The sequence below is a fragment of the Pongo abelii genome, chromosome 5, assembly GCF_028885655.2.
Source record: "Pongo abelii isolate AG06213 chromosome 5, NHGRI_mPonAbe1-v2.0_pri, whole genome shotgun sequence".
In the NCBI taxonomy this organism is placed as follows: domain Eukaryota; kingdom Metazoa; phylum Chordata; class Mammalia; order Primates; family Hominidae; genus Pongo; species Pongo abelii.
In genome coordinates, this window is record NC_071990.2 from 151,154,609 (window position 1) to 151,181,166 (window position 26,558).

The 26,558-nt window shown below is 42.6% G+C and overlaps 1 protein-coding gene across 1 annotated transcript; it reads left to right on the top strand.

Annotated features, from left to right (window-relative positions):
* Positions 1–1,287: 1,287 nt before the first annotated feature.
* GINM1 (glycosylated integral membrane protein 1) lies at positions 1,288–26,400 on the top strand. Its single transcript, NM_001131987.1, is given in 8 exon segments — positions 1,288–1,415; positions 7,109–7,168; positions 7,327–7,423; positions 13,694–13,845; positions 14,719–14,875; positions 15,482–15,612; positions 17,337–17,500; positions 25,591–26,400. Coding segments are annotated over 8 exon segments (993 nt in total). The 5' UTR covers positions 1,288–1,295; the 3' UTR covers positions 25,703–26,400.
* The last annotated feature ends 158 nt before the right edge of the window (positions 26,401–26,558 follow it).

A 26,558-nucleotide genomic window follows, 5' to 3' on the forward strand; every position in this document is an offset into this window, starting at 1 on the left:
GTAGGAAAAAAGTGAAAAGGCCAAGTTTGCAGATGGAACCCAGAAGTGGGTGGGGCTTCGCTGTGAAATCACTTGTAGTTTAACAATGGCGTGGGGAATCTCAGAGTAAGCCCGGAGTTTGTTGAAAAGAGTCTTTAGCCAAAACTTTTATAATTTATTCTGGGGGGGGGGGGGGTGGGGTCAGCAGGCCTGTGGGAGGAGGGTGTTCAAAGGAGTAAAGGGGGCTCAAAGAGAGAAATAGATTCTTGTTCCCCTTTTCATGTCAAAAGTTTTATTTCAAAGGAAGACTAAATATTACTCTTATTCTGCCTGAATGGCCGAGTTTCCAAGTTTTTCTCAATCAACATACAATCCTGTTAATCTAAAATGCTTGAATTTCTTGCTACCCTCTGCTTTACAGGGTTCCGTAACTTTTTTTTTTTAATCTGAAAGGTGGAAGAAAAGTCTAACACTTTCACTTTAGAGTTACCATACTGACCAAAAAGGCGCTGAGAGCCCAGGTGTGCTGGCTTCCAGCTGAGCGCTGTCCCCGCGCCGCCTCCAGGGGTCGACAGAATGCTGAACAATAAGCATGGCGCATCCTCAACCTTCGCCCCACAATGAATCACCCGAGAAAATTTAAAAACCACCAGGGCCCGAGCCGCAGCCCAGGCTGAAAAGTGGGGTGTTCAGGGAGACCCCAGTACTTTTTAAAGCTGCCCGGGAGAGTCCCACGTGCAGCCAAGGGTGGGGAATTACCCACTTAATAAAAACTTCCCCTGTAAATGCGATGTTTCATTTTTAATGTATAACAGTTTTCTGAAATATTACCGTTGTTTTCATCGTATAGGTACATGTACATGTGCACACACAGACACATGCATGTGTGTAAATACTAATTTTAAAAATAATGGCTACGAGGACATTTACACCCCTCCAGTTGGAGTCCTGTCCAATCCTGAGGGCGGGTCTAATGAGGGGCCGTACCTTCCAAGACTTCACTCCGCCCTTCGACGCCGCGCGGCGCTGCGCGTGCGCAAACGCCTTTCCCTGGCGAGCCTGATCTCGGAGTCTCCCCGCGTCTTCCGCGGCCGCCCGGGGAGGGGAGGGCCCGCCCCGCCCAGCCCCTCCCCTCCCCGCCCAGCCCCTCCCCTCCCCGCCCAGCCCCTCCCCTCCCCGCCCAGCCCCTCCCCTCCCCGCCCAGCCCCTCCCCTCCCCGCCCCTCCCTGCCTCTCCCGCCGAAGCTCCGTCCCGCCCGCGGGCCGGCTCCGCCCTCACCTCCCGGCTGCAGCTGCCCTCTGCCCCGGTAGTCCAAGATGGAGGGCGCTCCACTGGGGCCGCTCGCCCTCCGGCTCCTGCTGTTCGTGGCGCTACCCGCCTCCGGCTGGCTGACGACAGGCGCCCCTGAGCCGCCGCCGCTGTCCGGAGCCCCACAGGTAGGGCAGGGCGGGCCCGGCTGGCTGCTTTAAGACTCCGACCCTCCGGGAGGCCCGGGCCGTCCACAATGACGCTTCCCACATCCCACCGGCGGGCAGGGGCGGGGGTCCGGGCCCCCGAAGGAGGTGTGGGGAGAAGCACCCCAGGAAATGGGGGCGGCGTGGGAGGCCGAGGTAAGAGGAAAGGGACCCACTGGGGCTGCGTCGCTGTGAGTGAGCTTCGAGCCACCCCACACCGACTCTCCGGCGGCCCAAGCCGGCGCGCGACCTGACGGGGCTTTGCCGTCTAAGCGCGCGGTTGCCGGTGATCACAGGCCTTCGTAATGGCGTCTTCCCGGGGTAGAGCCGGCGCTTGGGCAGGGAATGTTTGTGTGCTCGGGAAGTGTGGAAGTTGCCCACTTCGCGCATTTCCAGGCCACCTGTGCCTGCTCGGCCTGCGATCGCGAGGGTCCGCCGTTACGAGGCTGCGGGGCTCCGCCGGGCTGAGGTGGGCAGAGGCAGAGACCCGGCCCTCGCGCGACGTAGTGTTTTTGTCGGATGTTGGAGGAGAAGTTCTCACGGCGGGGCGCGATCAGCGGCGTCCGCATCCCCGGGGAACTCGGCCCGGCCTCTGGGGGCGGGGCCCAGCAGTCCGGGTTGGCGAGTCCTGCAGGTGCTTCTGATGCCGGCTGAGGTGGGAGAATCGAGGCATCCTAACATTAAAACGTGGCTGATGCTCACGATTTCTGCCGTACAGTCGTGCCTACCTAGGCCAGTATCAGCCTTTTTTCAGTAGAATGGTAGGGAAAAGTTTGAATATTTTAAAGTGCAAGTTTTCTGAGAATGACAAGAAACTATGTCGGTACACCTCTTCCTAGTCAAGACTTGAATACGAACACTCTAAATACAAAGGTGAAGGGCACGGTAAATGTCACTTTGACCAACAAGATGAAACCCCGTCTCTACTAAAAATAGAAAAATTAGCCGGGCGTGGTGGCAGGTGCCTGTAGTCCCAGTTACTCGGGAGGCTGAGACAGGAGAATTGCTTGAACCCGGAAGGCAGAGGTTGCAGTGAGCCGAGATCGTGCCACTGCACTCCAGCCTGGGTGACGAAGCTGAAAAACAAACAAACAAAACAAGTGTTAACGTTTTAGGATAATGACATTGCCCCACGTGGGTACAAAAATGACGAGCGTGTCTCAGTTCTGCAGGGCGTTCCAAGAAGCCACGACATTGCCTGCCATAAGAACCACCTATATATGGTTCACATATAATCTGAAATTATATGTGGACCACAGTTGCATCTGGTTAAACAATAGGAATGTGATGGACAGGCACCAAGGGACCAAGTAAAAGTGAAATAGTTCTAAAAAGTTCTGGAAATATGGACATTATTTTCCTATTTTTCAAGTTTTAAAGATTCATAATTGACACCTATGTGTCGAAGAGATGTTTAGGTCTATATAATCTGCGAAAAAATACATTTTGACTGCAGGCTTAAAATACACTGCATTGTTGTCTGGCTCTTAGTGATTTTATTATTTCAGTTCTCCCTTCTTGGGCCTTCATTTCACTTTCAGAAAGTCCAGATCTAAACTCGGAAATTCACATATTAAGCTGGGTGCAGTGGCTCACGCCTGTAATCCCAGCTACTGGGGAAGCCAAAGCCAGAGGATTGCTTGAGACCAAGAGTTGGGTGTTGGCTGTTAAGCCTGGTTAACATAGCAAGAGCCTGTCTCAACAACAAAAAGTTTCACAGATTAAATGAGTGCTGAACAACTAGAAAGAGAATCCCATTACTTGGACTGTGTCTGTGGGAAACTGAAGTCCCTTGATCTAAGTCTTCTCAACGTCTTATTGTGAAACATTTCCAATAGGAAAGAATTTCACAGTGGTCCCACATATCGTGTTAAGTGCTGTCCAGTAGAACTTTCTGCCTTGATGGTTATGTCTTTTCTCACCTTGTGGGTAGCCACTTGACTGCTGTGGCCACTGAGCACTTGAAATTTGGCCAGTGCCAGTGAGGAACTGTTTTTAAATTTTTATTTAATTTTAATCAATGTAAATGTAAATAGTCACAAGTGATTAGTGTGTACCATATTGAACAGTGCAGAACCAGACTACCCTTAACATTACTAGCTTTATCACATCTGTCCATCCTCGTTTCCAGCCTGATATAAATTAAACTGGTTGAAGTCAGGAAAATTCTGCCTTCTTTCAATGACTCAGATTTATTGGATTATAAGCATTTTTCTGTTTTTATGTATGCAGTTGTCAGAAGTTGAGGTAATACAATATTGCACATAAGATTGAAAAATAAAAGTCTTTTTTTTTTTTGAGACAGAATATCTCGCTCTGTCTCACCCAGGCTGGAGTGCAGTGGCGTGATCTCGGCTCACTGCAGCCTCCACCTCCCAGGTTCAAGCGATTCTGCTATCTCAGCCTCCTGAGTATCTGGTACTACTGGCGCGTGCCACCACACCTGGCTAGTTTTTCTATTTTTATTTTTATTTTTTATTTTTGAGAGAGAGTCTCACTCTGTCTCCCAGGCTGGAGTGCAATGGCGTGATCTTGGCTCACTGCAACCTCTGCCTCCTGGGTTCAGGTTCAAGTGATTTCCTGCCTCAGCTTCCCAAGTAGCTGGGATTACAGGCTCCCGCCACTGCGCCCAGCTAATTTTTTTATATTTTTAGTAGAGATGGGGTTTCACCATGTTGGCTAGGTTGGTCTCGAACTCCTGACCTCAAGTGATCCACTCACCTCAGCCTTCCAAAGTGCTGGGATTACAGGTGTGAGCCACGCGCCCGGTCACTTTTTTTTTTTTTTTTTTTGAGATGAAGTCTCACTCTGTCCCCCAGGCTGCACAGTGCAGTGGTGCAATCTCAGCTCACTGCAGCCTCTGCCTCCCAGGTTCCAGCGATTCTCCTGCCTCAGCCTCCCAGATAGCTGGGATTACAGGCACGTGCCACCATGCCTGGCTAATTTTTGTATTTTTAGTAGAGACGGGGTTTCTCCATGTTGGCTAGCTGGTCTCAAACTCCTGACCTCAGTTGATCCACCCGCCTCAGCCTCCCAAAGTGCTAGGATTACAGGCATGGGCCACCATGCCTGACCGAAAAATAAAAGTCTTTATAGTAAATTCTTCTAATATTAAAGTAACTTGGTCACCAAAGAGAGGCATTCGGAGGACACTTACTTTCTTGTATGCATAACTGTATATTTCGCTCAGACGTATTTTAAACCAGCTGTCTATTACCTTTATTCTTAGGAAGACACTTGTGTCCCCAGTGGGCATCCTATGAGTAAAGGAATTAGAAGAATTGAAGATGGTTAGGGAGAAACTTTTCAGTGTCCCCAAGCACTTTTTAAGTATATGCAACCCTGGCTTACGAGCCTGAACTTCCAGTTCAATCAGAAGTTCTCAAGAACAATAAATATGACCTAGCTCTGAACTCCTGGCCAGGGGGCCGTAAGCAGTGTGATTCCCTTTTGCAGTGAAATCATTCAGAAGGACCAGAAAATAATTTCATTGAACTTGGTTCTCTGGAAAATATAGTGTGCTTGTGTCTGTTAATTGTCTTTTTCAAACTCTGTAATTTTACTAGGTAGGTGAGATATATATATATATAAAGTTCAGTAAGTTGCTAACAATATAGTGTATGTTCACTGCTAAAAGGCAGAAGCTATAAAATGGTTTCCTAGAACAACATTGGAGGCTTACTTCTGGGCTGTTAGAAGAATAATAGTTTATAATTAATATATTCTCTAGTTTGCAAAGGAGATCCATATGACTTGAATTTGGACACAAAACAATGTAGCTATCAATCTCATGGCTCACTGAATGTTGATTTGTTTTAGATGCACTATTGGTTCTAACCCTCTAGATCAAGGTGGGCCAGGAAAAAGCTGGCTAGTTCTGAGGAATTTCTAGTTGGAAAGCTTCCTAGGCTCCTAGTTGGGAGGTGAACCAAAGTCACCCTAAATGTATGATGTCGGTCTTGTGTGGTATGAATCCTGTTCCACAAATTATTCCTGGAATCAGCTCAACCTCATGAAATTTCATCAGTCTTATTCTCTCATTTGTGGGAAATTATATATAAAGTTTTTAGGATACTCAGGGCCAGCAGATATACTTGTATATTATTTTTGATGTTTATGAACAGTTTTCCTATTTTCTAAGTTAATAACAACCTCAAAGAAAAAGTATTTGAGAGGAGTATTGTTTTTATTCTAGAATAACAATGTCTATTTGTGAATAAACTTAGAAAAGAATTTGATTTAGAAATGACAGATTGTAGTTCCTGTGGTCAGTGGTAAATACTTCTTAAAATAGTGCTTGCTTCTCTATATAAAGCATGTCATCTTCAATATGTGGGTATACTGCTTTTGATCATACCTTGAGAGGTAATAAAATTGGAGCATTACAGATGCTTGTATAAGAAACACACTCAAGAAAGGGTCAATGCAACTTTGGTCAGGTGCGGTGGCTCACGCCTGTAATCCCAGCACTTTGGGAGGCCGAGGCAGATGGATCACGAGGTCGGGAGTTCGTAACCAGCCTGACCAACGTGGTGAAACCCCCGTCTCTACTAAAAATACAAAAATTAGCCAGGTGTGGTGATGCATGCCTGTAATCCCAGCTACTCAGAAGGCTGAGGCAGGAGAATCGCTTGAACCCAGGAGGCGGAGATTGCAGTGAGCCAAGATCGCCACTGCACTCTATCCTGGGCAACAGAGCGAGACTCCCTCTCAAAAAAGAAAAAAAAGTCATTGCAACTTTATTTATAAAAGCAAAAATGTTGGAAACAACTCAGATGTCCATGGGTAGTAGAATAAATAAGTAAATTGGTAGTCCGAGATAGACTACTGTGATTACAGCTATGTGCATCAACAATATCAACTAAAGTTATGGAAGAATACATACTGTTATCCCACTTACATAAAGCTCAGAAACAGATAAAACTAAGCAACATATTGTTTAGAGAGAGAGACACAGGTAGTAAAACTATAAAGAAAAGCAAGAAATGATTCAAATGGAATTGGGTATAGGATTCCTTCTCGAGGGATAGAGGGCAATCATGCAGAGCCTGCCAAGGCAGGGGTAATATTTTATATTTTATCCTCGGTGGTACTTACAGGAGTGCTCATCTTTTAAACTCTACATTTACATATTATATACTCATGTGATACTTTTCACAAGTAAATAGAAAAAATATATATTATAAAAAATTAGACTGGGCGCGGTGACTCACGCCTGTAATTCCAGCACTTTGGGAGGCTGAGGGGGGCGGATCACGAGATCAGGAGTTCAAGACCATCCTGGCCAACAGGGTGAAACCCCGTCTCTACCAAAAATACAAAAATTAGCTGGGTATGGTGGTGCATGCCTGTAATCCCAGCTACTCGGGAGGCTGAGGCAGGAGAATTGCTTGAACCCAGGAGACGGAGATTGCAGTGAGCCCAGATCGCAGTACTGCACTCCAGCCTGGCGACAAAGTGAGACTCTCAAAATAAATAAATAAATAAATAAATAGTTGGAATTGTAAATAAGGGTGGAAAAATGGCTATAAAATGGAAAAGATGGTCTTTTAAACTCTCTTAATGCTGTTATAAGTGATTGTACAATAGGTATAATTGGAGGGAAAAGAGAAAGCCACGTTGTTCTCCATCTGTGAGATGCACACCTTCCAATTTACACAATACTTGTTTTACAGGACGGCATCAGAATTAATGTAACTACACTGAAAGATGATGGGGACATATCTAAACAGCAGGTTTGTCTCCTTTTCTGGTTTTAATATATAATTTAGCTAAGTGCTATGCAGCTTATTTGACTTTTTAACCTGCACATCTAATTTAATCTTTTTTGACTTGAAGAGTTTGCTATTGTTTATAAATATTGGAATTAATGTATATGCTGCTTTATTTTAAGGTTGTTCTTAACATAACCTATGAGAGTGGACAGGTGTATGTAAATGACTTACCTGTAAATAGTGGTGTAACCCGAATAAGCTGTCAGACTTTGATAGGTGAGTACTACTAAATTATTTCCATAATTGCTCTGTTTTTTTGTGTGTTTGTTGTTATTGTTGTTATTGTTTGTTTTTTGACACAGTCTTGCTCTGTCTCCCAGGCTGGAGTGCAATGGTGCGATCTCAGCTCACTGCAACCTCCACCTCCTAGGTTCAAATGATTCTCATTCCTCAGCCTCCACAGTAGCTGGGACTGCAGGCATGTGCCACCATACCCAGCTAATTTTTGTAATTTTAGTAGAGACAGGGTTTCGCCATGTTGGCCAGGCTGGTCTTGAACTCCTAGCCTCAAACCATCTACCCTCCTCTGCCTCTCAAAGTGCTGGGATTACAGATGTGAGCCCCTGTGCCTGGCCTGTTCTGTTTTTAATAATACTAAATTAGCAAAACAATTTTTGGATGTTATATATTTCCATTTTAAAGTAAAAATAGGCTGGGCACAGTGGCTCACGCCTGTAATCCCAACACTTTGGGAGGCCAAGGTGGGCAGATTACGAGAGGTCAGAAGTTTGAGACCAAACTGGCCAACATGGTGAAACCCCATCTCTACTGAAAATGTGGTGTGTGTGCCTGTAATCCCAGCTACTTGGGAGGCTGAGGCAGGAGAATCGTTTGAACCCAGGAGGCGGAGGCTGCAGTGAGCTGAGATCACGCCACTGCACTCCAGCCTGAGCAACAGAGCAAGGCTCCGTCACAAAAAAAAAAAAAAAATAAAGTAAAAATATACATCACTGAAGCAAGAGGATCACTTGATCCCAGGAGTTTGAGGCTGCAGTGAGCTATAATCATGCCACTGCACTCCAGCATGGGTGACAGAGCAAGACCCCATCTCTAAAACACACACACAGATCATTATCAGAATGTACAATAACACTAATGTGTTTAAAACTCTGTTCTTATTGTATATTGGCTGCTTCTCACATATTCACTATTTTCCATAAGATCAGCATTGATGAAACTGCATTTCTGGTAAGTTGATAACGATGTAAGAATGTGCATAGAGGCGGGGCACGGTGGCTCTAGCACTTTGGGAGGCTGAGGCGGGTGAACTGCCTGAGCCCTGAGTTGGAGACCAGCCCGGGCAACATGGTAAAACCTTGTCTCTGCAAAAAATACAAAAATAAATTAGCTGGGTGTGGTGGTGTGTGCCTGTAGTCCCAGCTACTCCTGAGAGGTGGGAGGATCGCCACTGTACTCCAGCCTGGGCAACAGAGTAAGACCCTGGCTCAAAAAAAAAAAAAAATGTGCATAAAGGTAGTAAATGGGATAGCAAGAGCCAAGAAAATGAATTGTCTGATTATCTAGTATTCAGTTTCTTCTACCCTTATGTCAGTAGAACATTTTCTTTTTAACCTTTAAAAATTTTGAGTTGTTTAAAGGTAAGCAGGTATGTTGCATTGGAATATGCCATATTATTTGGATGAAATAGCAAATACAAAGGATATACGTGGAATTTTTTTTTTTTTTTTTTTTTTTTTTTTTGAGATGGAGTTTTTGCTCTTGTTGCCCAGGCTGGAGTGCAGTGGCGCGATCTCGGCTCCCTGCAACCTCCTCCTCCCGGGTTCAAGTGATTCTCCTGCCACAGCCTCCCGAGTAACTGGGATTACAGGTGCCCACCACCATGCCCGGCTAATTTTTGTATTTTTAGTAGAGATGGGGTTTCACCATATTGGTCAAGGCCGGTCTCAAACTCCTAACCTCAGGTGATCCGCCTGCCTCGGCCTCCCAAAGTGCTGGGATTACAGGCGTGAGCCACCGTGCCCAGCCCACTTGTTTCTGTCAGTCTTTTAGTTGGGATTTTAACTTATTTACATTAATAAAATTACTGATACATTTGGATTTAAATCCTCCTTCTTGTTTCCTCTTTGTCCCAAGTTCTGTGTTTCTTTTTCTTCCCCCTTTGCCTTCTTATAGGTTAATTATTTTTGGTATCATAGTTCCCTTCTGTCTTGGTTTTACATAGTTTTACTATTCTTTTAGTGGTTACCCTTGCTATCAATAGATTAGTACTTTTGGCTGGGCATGGTTGCTCATGCCTGTATTCCCAGCCCTTTGGGAGGCCAAAGCTGGAGGACCACTTCAGCCTGGGAGTTCGAGACCAGCCTGGGCAACATAGGGAAACCTATGACCCCAGTGTGGTGGTTCAGGCTTGTTTTCCCAGCTACTTAGAAGGCTGAGGTGAAAGGATCCCTTGAGCTCAGGAGATACAGGCTGCAGTGAGCTGTGATTGTACCACTGTAGTCCATCCTGGGTGACAGAGTGAGACACTCTCTCAAAAAATGAATTTAAAAAATAAAAATAAATAAATTTGTACTTTTATCACTTCCCAAACAATGCAAGAACCTTAGAACACTTAAATTCCATTTATTCCCTTTTTGCTTTTGGGTTATTATTATATATTTTAACTCTTTGTGTTCTTAAACCCCATGTGACATAATTATTGTTTTATGTAGTCCAATATTCATGTGTGTTTGCCATCATAGTTACCTTTTTCATTGCTCTTTATTCCTTCCTATCTGTGCTCCACTCTATATCATTTGGTTGGAATTTCAAGTTCCAAAATTCTTTCTTCTATCCCTATTTCTCTGTACATTCTGCAACTCCTGCCTTGCCCTCACACACATGCATTGTGCCCTGGTTGTCATTTTCCTTCGGCCTAAAGAATTCCCTTTGGTATTTCTTTCAGTACAGGTTTGTTAGCAGTGAATGGTCTGAGGTTTTATTTGTCTGAAAACATCTCTTTGCCTTCATTTTAGAAGGCTATTTTTGCTGGCTGTGGAAGCATAGCTTAGCATTTTTGTTTTAACATTTAAACACTTCATTTTCTCCCCTGCTGGGTGAGACTGCCAGACACTTTGTCGAGCTTTTTTGCCTCTAGTCATTGCTTTCTACTCAGCTTTTCAACCTCTCCACCTGTTCTGCTTGGGAGTTGGCAAATGCCTTCGGGGGAAGAAATCACATAGGATATTGTACTCACCTCAGGGAGCTCTTTTCTTGGCCCTTCAAGTGCTGGCCATCTTTAGCTTCTGATGCCTCTAGACAGATGTAGGTTTTGTGTGTATGTGTGGGTGTGTATTTTTTACATCTTTTCTAGCAGTTCTTTGCAAGTGGTTCATTGCAAGAGGGTTGGTGTGCTACAAGCTGATCCATGGTAGCTAAGAAAGGAAGTGCTAGTACTACTGAAGTAATAATTCTTTTGTTGTTGTATTCACTGGGAATTGGACGTGGAATATAGCCTGTCTCCTCTCTTATGGCCGTCTTTTAGTCATCCCAGTCATTGCACTGAGTTTGTTTCTATGATAACTGAAATAAATGCTCATCTTACCCAATTACAGCAAGAATCTTCAAAACATTAAATGCAGCAACAACAACAAATCTTCTTTAATTCTTTAAAGAAACTTTTTCTTTAGTTGGTGTATTTGTTTATTGCTGCATAACAGTTTAACCCAGAAATCAGTGGCCTAAGACAATATTTATTATTTCATAGTTTCTGTAGGTCGAGAATCTGAGCTTGGCTTAGCGGGGTCCTGTGGTTCTCAAAAGGCTGTCATCACGTCAGGACTCAGCTGGGAAAAATCTGCTTCCCAGCTCATTCATGTGGTTGTTGGCAAGAGTCAGTTCCTTCTGAGCTCTTGAACAGAGGCCTCAGTTCCTCACCAGATGTTGGTTGAAGGCCTTCCTCAGTTCCTTGTCACACGAAGCTCCCCATAGAGCATCTCACAACATGGCAACTAGCTTCATCATTGAGAGGACAAGAGAGACTGCCAGTAAGAAAAAGAGTATTAGCAAGACAGAAGTCATAGCCATTAATAATCTAATTGTGGCAGTAACATTCCATCACTTGGGCTATGCTCTGTTTGTTAGAAACGAGTCACTAGGCTGTGTGCATTGGCTCATGCCTGTAATCCCAGCTATTCGGGAGGCTAAGGCTGGAGGATCACTTGAGGCCAGGAGTTCAAGACCAGCCTAGGCAAGATAGCAAGGCTGTCTCTTTCAAAAGAAAAAAAAAAGACTGTCTCATTCATAGATAGATAGATAGATAGATAGGTAACTAACTGACTAGTCACTAGGTCCAGCCCACTTGAGGAAGGAATTGCAGAAATGTCTGACTCCTTAGAGGCAAGGGTCATTGAGGGGCATTTTTGAAAGCTGCCTACCACAGTAAGGAAGTCGGAATATGAAGGGCTTTGTTGTTTTTTATTTAATTTTACGCTGTATTAGAGGTACTGTATGAGGCTCTTCTCACATTGCTATAAAGAAATACCTGAGACTGGGTAATTTATAAGGAAAAGAGGTTTAATTGGCTCATGGTTCTGCAGGCTGTACAGTAAGCATGGCACCAACATCTGCTCAGCTTCTAAGGAGGCGTCAGGAAGCTTTTACTCGTGGTGGAAAGCAAAGGGGGAGCCAGTATCTCACATGGCAGAGCAGGAGCAAGAGAGCGCGAGAGTGGCAGTGGGGTGCCGTAACACCAAGCCATGAGGGATCTGACCCCATGGCCCAAACATCTCTCACCAGGCCCCGCCTTCAACGCTGGGAATTACATCTCAACATGAGATTTGCGGGGAACATCCAAACTATATCAGGCACCAAATTTGCAGGCTGAAGAATTGCCACTTGGGTGTATTTTTATGACTGCATTTTCTCACCCATTGAGTCTCCCGTACCCTAGTCTTTGGGCTTACGGACATGCTGACACAGCGCCTGCTGTTCCATGAAGGAGACTCACGGGTGGTAATGGTCAGTTGAAACACGGGGATGGACCATGAGAGCGGGGGTACCTTTGACAGTGGTGCTTTTCAAAGGGCATGAATGATTAGGCACACTACAGAGAGGAGCAGTGAGAGGCCAGATGAGGAGCCTGAGGAGGACCAGTGAGAGGACCGGGAACCTCACAGAAGTGCCACTAAAGGTATATGAGCAGGAGGCTGTGGACGGAAAACCACGTCACAGTGAGACGAGCCTGGCCTGTTGTCTGAATGGTTTGGAGGCGGGGACTAAAGCAGGGGAGAATAGGTAGGTATATCTTGTAATAGTAAGTAGTTAATGAACTAGATATTGAGATGTTCCAGACAAAGGAAGTAGCCCTATAGACGCACAGAATCAGATTAAACAGCTGGGTGTGCATTCAGATTGTATATCTGGGTTTCTGTTTGGCAAAAATCTTCAGATTATTTGAGGGATAGAAATAAAATGCTCTGTCTGTGGCAGGTGCATTGGTGTATGTTGTTTTATCTTTTTCGATAGCACTTCTACCTTAATAGAGTAGCCGTTGGCTCTGTAAACCAGCTGCAGCTACTACATCCCGTTTCTACTAGAGCAGGAGTAGAGGTTTCCTAGCTAGAGAAGAACATAGACAATAGCTAGTCCTACCCCATTATCGATTACCAGAGAGAAATGACAGGTCTCCCCCACCCTCTTTCCCCATTCCTGCTCTCTCTAATAGTAATGATTCACTAATTGGGGAAAGGATTGATTAAAAAAACTCAGTGTTCTTACTGCTTGGGCATCTTCTCTCACAGGATTTTGTGGTTGGATGAATGTATGTGCTTATTATGTTAAAACATGGGATTAGCTGTATCTTATGGCTGGCTTTATAGTTGTGCCATGTTGGTTCCTCATTGCCAACCTGTGTAAAAGAATAGGAAAGATGGGCCGGGCATAAAAGAATAGGAAAGATGGGCCAGGCGTGGTGGTTCATGCCTCTAATCTCAGCACTTTGGGCGACCAAGGTGGGTGAATCACTTGAGGTCAGGAGTTAACAAGACCAGCCTGGCCAGTATGGTGAAACCCTGTCTCTGCTAAAAATACAAAAAATCAGATGAGCATGGTGGTGCAAGCCTGTAATCCCAGCTACTCGGGAGGCTGAGGCAGGAGAATCCCTTGAACCCAGGAAGCAAAGGTTGCAGTGAGCCAAGATGGCGCCACTGCACTCCAGCCTGGGCGACAGAGCAAGACTCCATCTCAAAAAAAAAAAAAAAAGAAAAAAAAAGGATAGGAAAGATGTTGCTAGTGTGGTATTTCATACAAAGTCTAAAGATCAACACATTTTACCCTTTCAAATGAGTGTAAGCAGTCATAAAGATTTGTCAGATTGTCTTTGTTTTTAATAAATCTGAAACAGCATTGAGGTCAGGGATGAAGAAAGCCAAAGAAATTGGTTTACAACTGTCTTGTTCCATGTAAATGTCATCAAAATAATCAAACTCAGTAACAGATTTGGTGGTAATTTTTGTTCAAAGGTGTCACTACTTTTTTTTTTTATAGTGAAGAATGAAAATCTTGAAAATTTGGAGGAAAAAGAATATTTTGGAATTGTCAGTGTAAGGATTTTAGTTCATGAGTGGCCTATGACATCTGGTTCCAGTTTGCAACTAATTGTCATTCAAGAAGAGGTAGTAGAGATTGATGGAAAACAAGTAAGACAGTATGTTTATTAATTGGGAATTAAATGATAAAGACTTAGATTTGTGCTAGATATTATGCATGTGTTCAGTTATTTTATTTGTTTCCGACTTGATAAGGAAGGTGCCTAATGTTGCCTATATCCAATTATTTAGAATTTTTGTATATTTATTTTAGCATTTGAAATGTATTTTTAAAATTTCCCATATTCATACATGTTTGTATCACTTTAAAATATACAGACATTATTAAATAGAAAGTAAGCAAAGAGATTCAATTTGACTCATAGTTCTGCTACCATTTCCTCTATGGTAAATGAAGTCTCTGTGTGTAAATGAAGTAAAATCGAGATTAAGCTTATAACAGTAAGTGTTAAAGCAGACAGGAATATTATTAAAGTTGCAAGTTAAGTGCCCCAAAGTGGGAGTACGGGGAAATAAAGAGTAATTGTCAGCCGGGCATGGTGGCTCACGCCTGTAATCCCAGCACTTTGGGAGGCCAAGGCGGACGAATCACCTGAGGTCAGGAGTTCTAGACCAGCCTGACCAACATGGAGAAACCCTGTCTCTACTAAAAATACAAAGTTAGCTGGGCATGGTGGTGCATGCCTGTAATCCTAGCTACTCGGGAGGCTGAGGCAGGAGAATCGCTTGAACCTGGAAGGCGGAAGTTGCGGTGAGCTGAGATCGCACCATTGCGCTCGCTCCAGCCTGGGCAACAAGAGCGAAACTCCATCTCAAAAAAAAAAAAAAAAAAAAAAAAAAGAGTAATTGTCTGAATAGGACACGTGTTTTAGTTATATAAATCTGGGAGGAAAATTTGCTTTTAAATTTTTATGGGGCTGTGCTACTATTTAAAATAAAGAATATTTATATTTTCTTTCACAGGTTCAGCAAAAGGATGTCACTGAAATTGATATTTTAGTTAAGAACTGGGGAGTGCTCAGACATTCAAACTATACCCTCCCTTTGGAAGAAAGCATGCTCCACTCTATTTCTCGAGACAGTGACATTTTATTTACCCTTCCTAACCTCTCCAAAAAAGGTAACTTAAAAGACCATTATTTAAAGTATTAAGGAGATTATTTAGTTGGTAGCTTTATATACTCTTGAACTTTGTTATTTTTTACGCTATTTGCAAAAGTTGCTATTTATCTTTAATTAATAGTTAATATGTTTGGAAATGAGCTTCTTTAAAAAAATGCTTCGTAACATGTATTGCTTCATATGTCCATTTAAGGACTTTAGGACTCTATTTTGAGCCTTAGTAGAATGTGATCAGTGCTGGTTGCATAGTGACATTTTTCAGTAATTACTCACTCTTACTGTGGGTACTGATCACAAAATATGTAATAAGAGTATTGTAAAGGTTCATTCAGAGGAAGAACTATTCGTTTTTTCACAGAAACATAGAACTTCTAAAATTTTGGCTTTCTATGTGACAGAATCATAACTGCTTTAGCTCCTTATACGTGTCTTAGTTTATAGTTCTCTTCTGACATTTAAATCAGTGAACATTCAGATGTGTTTATTTTTTCTCCCATGGTAAAATATGTGTTCTTATTATCCTAAATGCTATTGGTATCGTAATCTTAGGACTAGTAGGATAAGACACCAGCATTTTGGTAACGTTGCTCTTTCTCCTGGGTAGAAAGTGTTAGTTCACTGCAAACCACTAGCCAGTATCTTATCAGGAATGTGGAAACCACTGTGGATGAAGATGTTTTACCTGGCAAGTTACCTGAAACTCCTCTCAGAGCAGAGCCTCCATCTTCATATAAGGTAAATCAAGTATTTGGTGTTATATTTATTTGGTGTTATCATAAGCATTCATGGTTATGATGAAAATCGATCCTAGCATTTAAAATGGAATGGAAATCCTGAAGAATGGAACTGTAGAGCATGGGTGATAATGGACTCATCTTGGTCTTAATGTGATATTTTTAGTATTCCTATTTTTCTCTTCGAGCTTTGTTTAATAATATCGTAGTCAGATCATGATTATCAAGGTGCTGGATTTCATTTGGTTGGAATTATAAATTCCACAGTTATTTCTCATATCCAGATTTCTGTGTTTATTCTGTACCCGCTACCTTGCATACACACATGTGCATTGTGCCCCCAGGATCTTGCCCAGTGATTCAGCTCAGGTGGTTGAGAATATACTTCCTAGAGTCAGCCTGCCCAGGCTTGAAACCTGGTTCTGCTGCTGACTAGTTGTGTGATCTTGAACAAATTTTTTTTTTTCTTTGAGATGGAGTCTCGCTCTGTCACTCAGGCTGGAGTGCAGTGGTGTAATCTCGGCTTACTCCTCCACCTCCTGGGTTCAAGTGATTCTCCCACCTCGGCCTCCTGAGTAGCTGGGATTACAGGCACATGCTACCATGCCCGGCTAATTTTTGTATTTTTAGTGGAGACGGAGTTTCACCATGTTGGCCAGGCTGGTCTCAAACTCCTGACCTCAAGTCATCTGCTCACCTTGGCCTCCCAAAGTGCTGGGATTATAGGCGTGAGCCACCATCCCTGGCCGATAATTACTCTTTATTTCCCCGTACTCCCACTTTGGGGCACTTAATCTCTCTAACCTCAGTTTATCTGTACAGTGGGGCACCCACTTAATCTGAATAGTAGTGTAAAGTAGTATCTCATGAAGTTGTTATAAGGATTAAATAAGTTGGGTACTACATATAAATATGCATTGGCACCTACTAATTTCTCGAATGTTACCTGTGACATTTGTACTGCTTACGAGGAATATATTCATGGGTTCAGAAAGCATCCCGATATCTCTCTGTATATTAAGTAGACCCCTACCCGAAATTCATTTTAAATGAGCAGGGTCTATGGTTGGTCTTAAAGGAGTAGTAGTTCTCACTGAAGGTCAGGATTGCATATTTGAGGTCACTTTAGCAGTCTGGACTTTAGCACCTTTACCCTGTCTACCTCACCTCCCTTAGCAGCTCAGCCCCAGAGCATACTGTCTTCATAGTCCATGCCATCAGTGCCAACCTTAGGTTCTTCTCTCGCTCTTAAAGTATAGAAACATGTTTTGTACACAGTGAACTTCCCATCTATTCTAAAATTTACTAATATCTTTGTCTTTCTCTTCCTTCTCTTGTGCTCTAGGTACTGGAAACAGTTGACTCTGCTCCATTTCATTTATAATGGACTAGCCTAACGAATCTCTTGTCAATTAGCAATTATTTTCACTTGATTTGTAGTTAGAAAACAATATAAATAATTTTACAGGCTATTAACATTTTTGTGCTTGTGTTGTTAGAACATAATTTTTAAAATTATAAGTAACTTTATTGAGGTACATTCTAAAATAAAATCACCGTTTAAAATATACAATTAGTTTTGACAAATGTAGTCACCCATGTAACTACCAGCACAATCAAAATATAGAATATTTTTATCATCCCAAAGCTAAAACATTAAAAAATTTAAAGTTTATTCTTAGAGATCGATGCAACTTGCATATCTAATTGAAATTCCTTTTTCAGGTAATGTGTCAGTGGATGGAAAAGTTTAGAAAAGATCTGTGTAGGTTCTGGAGCAGTGTTTTCCCAGTATTCTTTCAGTTTTTGAACATCATGGTGGTTGGAATTACAGGAGCAGCTGTGGTAATAACCATCTTAAAGGTGCTTTTCCCAGTTTCTGAATACAAGTAAGTATTTCTTATTTTTGAAATGTTAGTATTTTTAATGATTAAAAAGTGAGACATATTTGCCATGTTTTAGAGTAGAAAATATAAAAATTAGAAAGAGTGAGACAAATGGGAGGGAACATAACACCTACTGTTTTTCTAGCCCATCTTCCAACGTTAGCAAAATTGAAACACATTTATTGAATAGCCATTGTGATCAAGACATTCTTAGAGATTCAGATGTAAGTAAGACAAACTCTGCTAAGAACTTAAAATCTAGTAGCGGCGGAAGGAAACAAATATGTGTAATGGAAAATGCAAGTGTATGATCAGAGGTGAACAAAACCAGAGGACTTCATGATGTATTTTCAACCCCAGAGTATCAGTTTAAAATGTAGTTAATTTCAGTAGACAAGCAGGATATTCATTGCAGCATTGTTTGTAATAGAAAATAAAAGCAAAATAGTCTGGGCACAGTGGCTCATGGCTGTAATCCCAGCACTTTGGGAGTCCGAGGCAGGTAGATCATGAGGTCAAGAGATCGAGACCATCCTGGCCAACATGGTGAAACCCCATCTCTACTAAAAATAAAAAAAAATTAGCCTGGACCTGGTGGCTCACGCCTGTAATCCCGGCACTTTGGGAGGCTGAGGTGGGCGGATCACAAGGTCAAGAATTTGAGACCAGCCTGGCCAATATGATGAAACCCTGTCTCTACTAAAACTACAAAAATTAGCCAGCTGTGGTGGCGGGCGCCTGTAGTCCCAGTTACTCAGGAGGCTGAGGCAGGAGAATCACTTGAACCCGGAAGGCAGAGGTTGCGGTAAACCGAGATTGCGCCACTGCACTCCAGTCTGGGCGACAGAGTGAGACTTCATCTCAAAAAATAAAAATAAAAGCTAGCTGGGCGTGTGGCACCCAACTGTAGTCCCAGCTTCTCAGGAGGCTGAGACAGGAGAATCGCTTGAACCCGGAAGGCGGAGGTTGTGGTAAGCCAAGATCATGCCGTTGCACTGCAGCCTGGGAAACAAGAGCAAAACTCCATCTCAAAAAAAAAAAAAAAAAGTAAAAGCAAAATAAAAACCCTCTTAACTGTATATCAGTGAGGGCTAATGAGATATTCTCTGGCTGAATAAGTCCAAAATCTATTATGTGGGGGGAAATATGGCAAAGCAGTATGATCACACTTAGGTAAAACAAAAGTATTACGTGTATATAAATGGATAGAAAATTTCTGGAATGAGAAAACAAGTTATCTCTAATGAGTGGGAATGAGAGCAGAGGTGGAGAGACTGACTTTGACTTCCTTTTGTATATTTTTTAGTGAAAAATTATAATAAAATTTAAAATGAATTATTGTTAGTATTTTTTCAAGTTAAATCAGTCGTTTTATTTTATTTTATTTATTTATTGAGATGGAATGTCACTCTGTCACCCAGGCTGGAGTGCAGTGGCATGATCTCGGCTCACTGCAACCTCTGCCGCCTGGGTTCAAGTGATTCTCCTTCCTCAGCCTCCCAAGTAGCTGGGATTACAGGCATGTGCCACCTTGCTTGGCTAATTTTTGTATTTTTAGTAGAGACGGGGTTTTGCCACGTTGGCCCAGCTAGTCTCGAACTCCTGACCTCAGATGGATCAGGTGGATCATGCCTCGGCCTCCCAAAATGCTGGGATTACAGGCGTGAGCCACTGCACCTGGCCCATTAGTCATTTTAATTATCTTAACAGAAACAAATCTCAATGCAGATGACCACAGTTCTTGGCTTAGCTACATTGCATTATACTGTTATGTAACAGGATTTTTGGAAAAGAAGACCTAATTTGAACATTTACTTTTCCACTTGCTTGTTGTGAGGTCTTTGAACCTCCGACTTCTTCAGGTGTAATGATGAACTAATGCCTCCCTTGAAGGGTTGTTGAAAGTCAAAGTCATGAAGCAAGCAAAGCACCTGCAGAGTAAAGAAATATTAGTTGCCCCTCCCACCTCTTAGTTTACATTTCCACTGAATTGGCATTCCCATTCCTTTCTGATACAGAAATATCCTTATCCAAAATGCTTAGAATCAAAAGTGTTTCAGATTTCAGATTTTTTTGGAATTTTGAACATTTGCATTATACTTACTGGTTGAGCATCCTTAACCCAAAATCCAAAATGCTCTTGGGAGCATTTCCTTTGCATATATGGAAATATATATATAATACTTGTATATATTTTATATAAATATTTATAAATGTATATATATATAGAGAGAGAGAGACATGGGGGTCTTGCTATGTTGGCTAGGTTGGTCTTGAACTCTTGGCCTCAAGTTGTCCTCCTGCCTTGGCCTCCCAAAGTGCTAGGATTACAGGTGTGAACCACTGTGCCTGGCCAAGCATTTTCTTTAAGTATCATGTTGGCACTCAAAAAGTTTTGGATTTTGGAGCATTTTGGATTTTGGATTAGGGATGCTTGACCTGTAATAAAAATTCTGTAATTTAACAGATTTCTTTCCCCTTTGGCCAGGAAGTTCCAAACTTTTTTTGAACTTTATTATGTATACCTGCATAGAAAACAGTGTTGTAATGTTCTTCTTTTTCTTTTGCCATTGTTTTGTTATGGCTTTCTCTGCAGGAACAGATGCAATATAAAATTAAAAACCAAATTTGCAGTTGTACTGCAGATACTTCCTGGTAGAAAAGGATTTAATACAGAACTATAGAGAGCAGTGAACTGAAAGTATCCCTTCTCTGTTCTTCAATTCTTACTCTACCTAGAGGTAGTCATTGTCAACTGAGTTGACATTTTTAATCCAAATTCTATGTATTAATGTGAATGTACACTAGATAATCATAATTGTTTATCAACTCAGATTGTTAATTGTTCTGCATTGCATTTTTCACTTAAGACAGAGGTTTCCCAAACTTTCTTGGTTTATAGTATCCTTAGTGTGCCAGTAATTTTTTTTAATGCCCCTATACTTAGGCCAAAAGACAAATTTAAAGATTTTTATTTTTATTATTTATTTATTTATAATGAGACAGAGTCTCGCTCTGTCGCCCAGGCTGAAGTGCAGTGGCACAATCTCGGCTCACTGCAAGCTCCGCCTCCCGGGTTCATGCCATTCTCCTGCCTCAGCCTCCCGAGTAGCTGGGACTACAGGCGCCCACCACCACACCCAGCTAATTTTTTGTATGTTTAGTAGAGACGAGGTTTCACTGTGTTAGCCAGGATGGTCTCGATCTCCCGACCCCGTGATCCCCCTGCCTCGGCCTCCCAAAGTGCTGGGATTACAGGCGTGAGCCACCACGCCTGGCAATTTTGTTCTTAAATTACTAATTTAAGAAATACTAATGGGATGTGAGTGCCTATAGAGCACTACACAATACCTCATATCTTGGCATCAGACTGGAAATTGGCATCCTCATTTCTTGTTCAGTGTTAGTTTTGTACAGTATTTGCTTTTTATCATAGTAACCACCTGTGTTAATCCATTTTGTGTTGCTTATAAAGTAATACCTGGGCTGGTTACTTTATAAAGAAAAGAGGTTATTTATTTAGCTCATGGTTCTACAAGAACCATGTAGGCTGTACAAGAAGCATGGTGCTGCCATCAGCTGGGCTTCTGGTGAGGTCCTCAGGCTGCTTCCACTCAGCAGCATCGCAAGGCAAAGCATGTGCAGAGATCACATATCAAGAAAGGAAGCAAGAGGAACAGCAGGGGGGTGTCAGGCTCTTTTTAACAACCAGGTCTCCAGGGACTGAATAATGAGAACTCATTCCCTTCCCCTCCAGAGAGAGCATTAATCTGTTCATGAAGGATCTGTCCTCATGGCCCAAACACTTCCTGTTAGGCCACATCCCCAACACAGGGGATTAAATTTCAACATGAGGTTTGGAGGGGAAAAACTTTCCAAATCTAGCACCACCAAAACCCAGCTTTGGAAAGATTGACTTCATTGAATGTTTTGCAATCTAATGTTAAAAGCATGAAGTAACCTCAAGGTAATATTACACATGAAGTCTCTTGAAAATGTATCATATTCTGTGGTGCTGCTGTGAGTTTGCTCACCAACCCAGGGACCTCAGTGCAGTTTGGGAACCATAGACCTGAGATCTTTTCTTACCACTACATATATTCTTTTTTGTCCCCTTAGTTATTTTAATTCCATTTTATTTTTTATTACTTATTTTTGAGACAAGGTCTCACCTTGACACCCAGGCTGGAATGCAGTGGCTCAGTCATGGCTCACTGCAGCCTCAATCTCCCAAGACTCAAGTGATCCTCTCACCTCAGCCTCCTGAGTAGCTAGGACTAAGGTGTGTGTCACCATGCCCAGCTAATTTTTTAAATTTATTTTTTGTAGAGGCCAGGTTGGCCCAGGCTGGTCTCAAACTCCTGGGGTCAAGCAGTCCTTCCACCTTGGCTTCCCAAAGTTCTGGGATTACAGGCATCAGCCACCGTGTCCAGCCCTTAATATTATTTTTAACTGACATGTCATAATTATGTATAGCTTACCTATTCTTTTTATGGCTGCATAGTTCTAAAGGAGATAGGAAAAACCGAAGCATAGGAAAAATACTTTGGTTTTTCCTACTCTGACACTCTGGAGTACTTCACGTTTGGGCACCAATACGTGTGTGGGGATTTTTCCCCACCAATAACCAATTCTCCAGTGGACACCAGCTGGGTGTCCTCTAATTCAGTTCAGTTCTGACACTTTCCACCTGGACACAGCATCAGATCCCACAGGCTAAGGGCTTAGTTCCACAAGACTGCCCTCCTTCAGATGCCAGTTGTAAGCCCCAGGTTGTGACGTGTGATTCTGACCAGCTGGGTATAAAGAGGTTCCCATGACCTCCTCTTTGGGTTTGATTAATTTGCTTGGGACGTCTTTGGGGCGGCTCACAGATCTCAGGGAAACACCTCCACTTGCTGGTTTATTACAAAGGAAACATGAACAGGCAGATGGAAGAAGTGCATAGGGCAAGACATGGGGAGGGGGAGAGGGGTTCAGAGCTTCCCTGCCCTCCCTAGGTGCACCTCTATCCAGGTCCCATACCTCTGTGTGTTCAGCTATCCAGAAGCTCTCCAAAGCTAGTCCTTTTGGGTTTTTTTGCAGGTTTCATCACACAGGCATGATTGATTACATGATTGGTCACTGGTGATCAACTCAACCTTCAGTACCCCATTCCCTTCCCCAAGGTTGGGGGATGGGACTGATCTCATGGTTGATAACCCCTGGCAACCAGCTCCCCTGTTGAGGCTATCCAGGATCCCCCAGCCATCAGTCATCATTAGCATCCAAAAGATATTTACCACTTTGGAGATGTAAGGATTTTAGGAGCTGTTCCAGGAAGCCAGAGGAACTTACAAGTCACAATATCACAGGTGTTCCACAGTATAGATATACCTTAATATAACCATTCCTCTAACATTTAGGTAATTTCCAATTTCATGTTAATCCCAATAATGTTCTAGTATACATTCTTGCACATATATTTCTTTGCATGTGTATTTATGTAGAATAGATTCCTAAAAGTAAAATTACTGTGTCACAAGTAATTGTATTAACTCCTTACAACCTGATGATAATCTTTCTTGGTTTTGCTACTAAAAATATAATTCATCTTAATTTGCATTTTCATCTTACTAGCATCTTTGCTAGTTTAGGTCTGGGTGGGTTCAGCATCTTTGTGATAATTGGCTATATATGATTCTCTCATGACTTGCTTACGTAGAGCCTTTGGCCATTTATCAATTGTGTTGCATTTTGTAGCTATTAGTATATAAGAGCTCTTTTGTCTATTATACATATGTAATGCACATTGCAGATTTTTTTAATGATCCCAGCCTATCATTTGTCTTTTGCTCATTTATGGTATCTCATAATACAAAAGCTTTAAATTCGAGGCCTAAGTAATTCATGTTATTCCTTTACAGCATCTAGGGTTTTTATTTTGCCTACTAAGTAGGCCAGACTTTCCTATCTTAAAATTATGGGGCTTTTTTTGTTGTTGTTTTTTGTTTTTTAAAGACAGGGTTTTGTTCTGTTGCCCAGGCTGGAGTACAGTGGCAGTGCTATCAAGGCCCACTGCAGCCTTGATACTCTTGGGTTCAAGCGATCCTCCTGCCTCAGCCTCCCAAGTAGCTGGGACTACAGGCACTTGCCACCATGCCTGGCTAATTTGTTGCTGCTGTTGTTGTTGAGACACAGTCTTGCTCTGTTGCCCAGGCTGGAGTGCAGTGGTATGATCTTGGCTTGCTGCAACCTCCACCTCTTGGTTTCAAGCAATTCTTATGCCTCAGCCTCCTGAATAGCTTGAGATTACAGGCGCCCGCCACCATGCCTGGCCAATTTTTGTATTTTTACTAGAGATGGGTTTCACCATGTTGGCCAGGATGGTCTCGAACTCCTGACCTCAAGTGACCCACCCGTCTCGGCCTCCCAAAGTGCTAGGATTGCAGGCGTGAGCCACCGTGCCCAGCTTAAGCCTTTGTGCCCAGCCATTTTTTGAAAAAAAATTTTGTGTAGAGACAGGGTCTCACTATGTTGCCCAGGCTGGACTCATTGGGCCCAAGCAGTCCTCCTGCTTCAGCCTCCAAAGGTGCTGGGATTACTAAGGGCATGAGCCACTGTGCCCAGCCATTATATTTTCTTAAAATTTATTTATTTATTTATATATTTTTTTGAGACAGAGTCTCGCTCTGTTGCCCAGGCTAGAGTGCAGTGGCACAATCTCTGCTCACTGCAACCTCCACTTCCTGGGGTCAAGAGATTCTCCTGCCTCAGCCTCCCGAGTAGCTGGGATTACAGGTGTGCACCACCACGGCCAGCTAATTTATGTATTTTTAGTAGAGACAGGGTTTCACCATGTTGGCCAGGCTGGCCTCAAACTCCTGACCTCAGGTGATCCGCCCACCTCAGCCTCCCAAAGTGCTGGGATTACAGGCATGAGCCACTGCGCCCGGCCAAAATTTATTTTTTAGCATTACTTTTCTGTATACTTTTAAAGCTAGAGTTCTCATTTTGTTTCCCAGACAGAGGCCATTTTTCCATTAGTAATTTCTCATTGACTTAGAATGTTACCTTATTATAAACTAAATTTCCATATACGTTAGTCTTTTTCTGGACTCTTTTCTGTCCCAGTGATCTGTTTGTCTATTCCTGTGCCAGTAGCACAGTTTTAATTACTCTCATGTTTTGTTTTTGTTTTTGAGACATGGGCTAACTTTGTTACCCAGGCTGCAGTGCAGTGGCACGATCTCGGCTCACTGCGACCTCCACCTCCCGGGTTCAAGCGATCCTCCCACCTCAGCCTCCTGAATAGCTAGCTGGGACTGCAGGTGTCCCATGCCCAGCTAATTTTTTCTATTTTTAGTAGAGATGGGGTTTCGCCATGTTTCCCAGGCTGATCTCGAACTGCTGGCCTCAAGTGATCTGCCCGCCTTGGCCTCCCGAAGTGCTGGGATTATAGGTGTGAGCCCCTACACCTGGCCTACTATCATGTTTTAATAAAACCTTTGAGAGCTAGTTAAGGCAACTTTCTCTTCTCCCCATTGTTCTTTAAAAAAAAAAAAAAATCTTATGGCTATTCTTGCAGTTACTCCCCTGTGAACTTTAGAATCTGTTTGGTTCTATAAACAACTAACCTCCGTTGATGTTCTTATTAGAATAACACTGAATTTACAATACAGGGTCCTAGATTCAATCCAAAGACGTACTCTCTGGTCAGGGATTTTAAGTAACAAAAAGAGCAACACTATCTAAAGACCTAAGGTTGTGTTGTGGTGGTGAGTATTGTTTAGAGAGGGGCTTAGGCTTAGGCTTTTTGCTCAGCCTGGGTGTATCTAGGAACCTAACTCTGCCTTGGAGATCTATACTTACCCTATTCTTCCCTAAAATAGGAAATAATGAACTTCCTCGATGCCTTTCTGTTCTCTCAGCCAGTTTGGTTAAAGTGACTTTGGGCTCAGTTTGTACAACCACTATGAATTTTTAAATAGAATGTAGCAAAAGCACCTAACCTTAGGTGTATATTATAACCTTGAAGTAGCCTTTTCTCACGATCAAACTACAGGCAGAGGAAACATTTAATTTTGATAGTAATTAATCACTTTCTATTTCAGAGGAATTCTTCAGTTGGATAAAGTGGACGTCATACCTGTGACAGCTATCAACTTATATCCAGATGGTCCAGAGAAAACAGCTGAAAACCTTGAAGATAAAACATGTATTTAAAACGCCATCTCATATCATGGACTCCGAAGTAGCCTATTGCCTCCAAATTTGCCACTTGAATATAATTTTCTTTAAATCGTTAAGAATCAGTTTGTACACTAGAGAAATTGCTAGACTCTAAGACTGCCTGAAAATTGACCTTTACAGTGCCAAGTTAAAGTCTACATTATTCTCGGCCGGGTGCAGTGGCTCACGCCTGTAATCCCAGGACGTTGGGAGGCCGAGGCGGGTGGATCACGAGGTCAGATCAAGACCATCCTGCCAACATGGTGAAACCCTGTCTCTACTAAAAAAATACAAAAATTAGCCGGGCGTGGCAGTGCACGCCTGTAGTCCCAGCTACTTGGGAAGCTGAGGCAGGAGAATAGCTTGAACCCGGGAGGCGGAGGCTGCAGTGAGCCAAGATCACGCCACTGCACTCCAGCCTGGGCGACACAGCAAGACTCCGTCTGAAAAACAAAAAAAGTTGACCTTATTCTCTAAAAGGGCTGGCTATTCATATGATGAATTGTTAAGGAAAACTTAAAAGTGGAAGAGAAGACATGTGAAGAGACTTTGAAATTATCAAGACCAGACAAAATCTCATGTGCCAATAACTTTTCAAGGTGCCTTTGTTAAGGAAATTATATCTACTTAATCACTATAATATATAAGACTTTATGAAAAGCACTTTATAAAATTCTAATTTAAAAGGTCAAGAACTTAACACTTATTTTTTTATTCAGTACAGTGTGCCTTTATATTAAGTATGTGACTCAGTATAAAATCACTGAAGTGTATCATGATTTGATTATATCCTGTACCAAGACTACTTACCTTGAATGCTCCAAGATTTACAAGTAGTATGACATGTTCT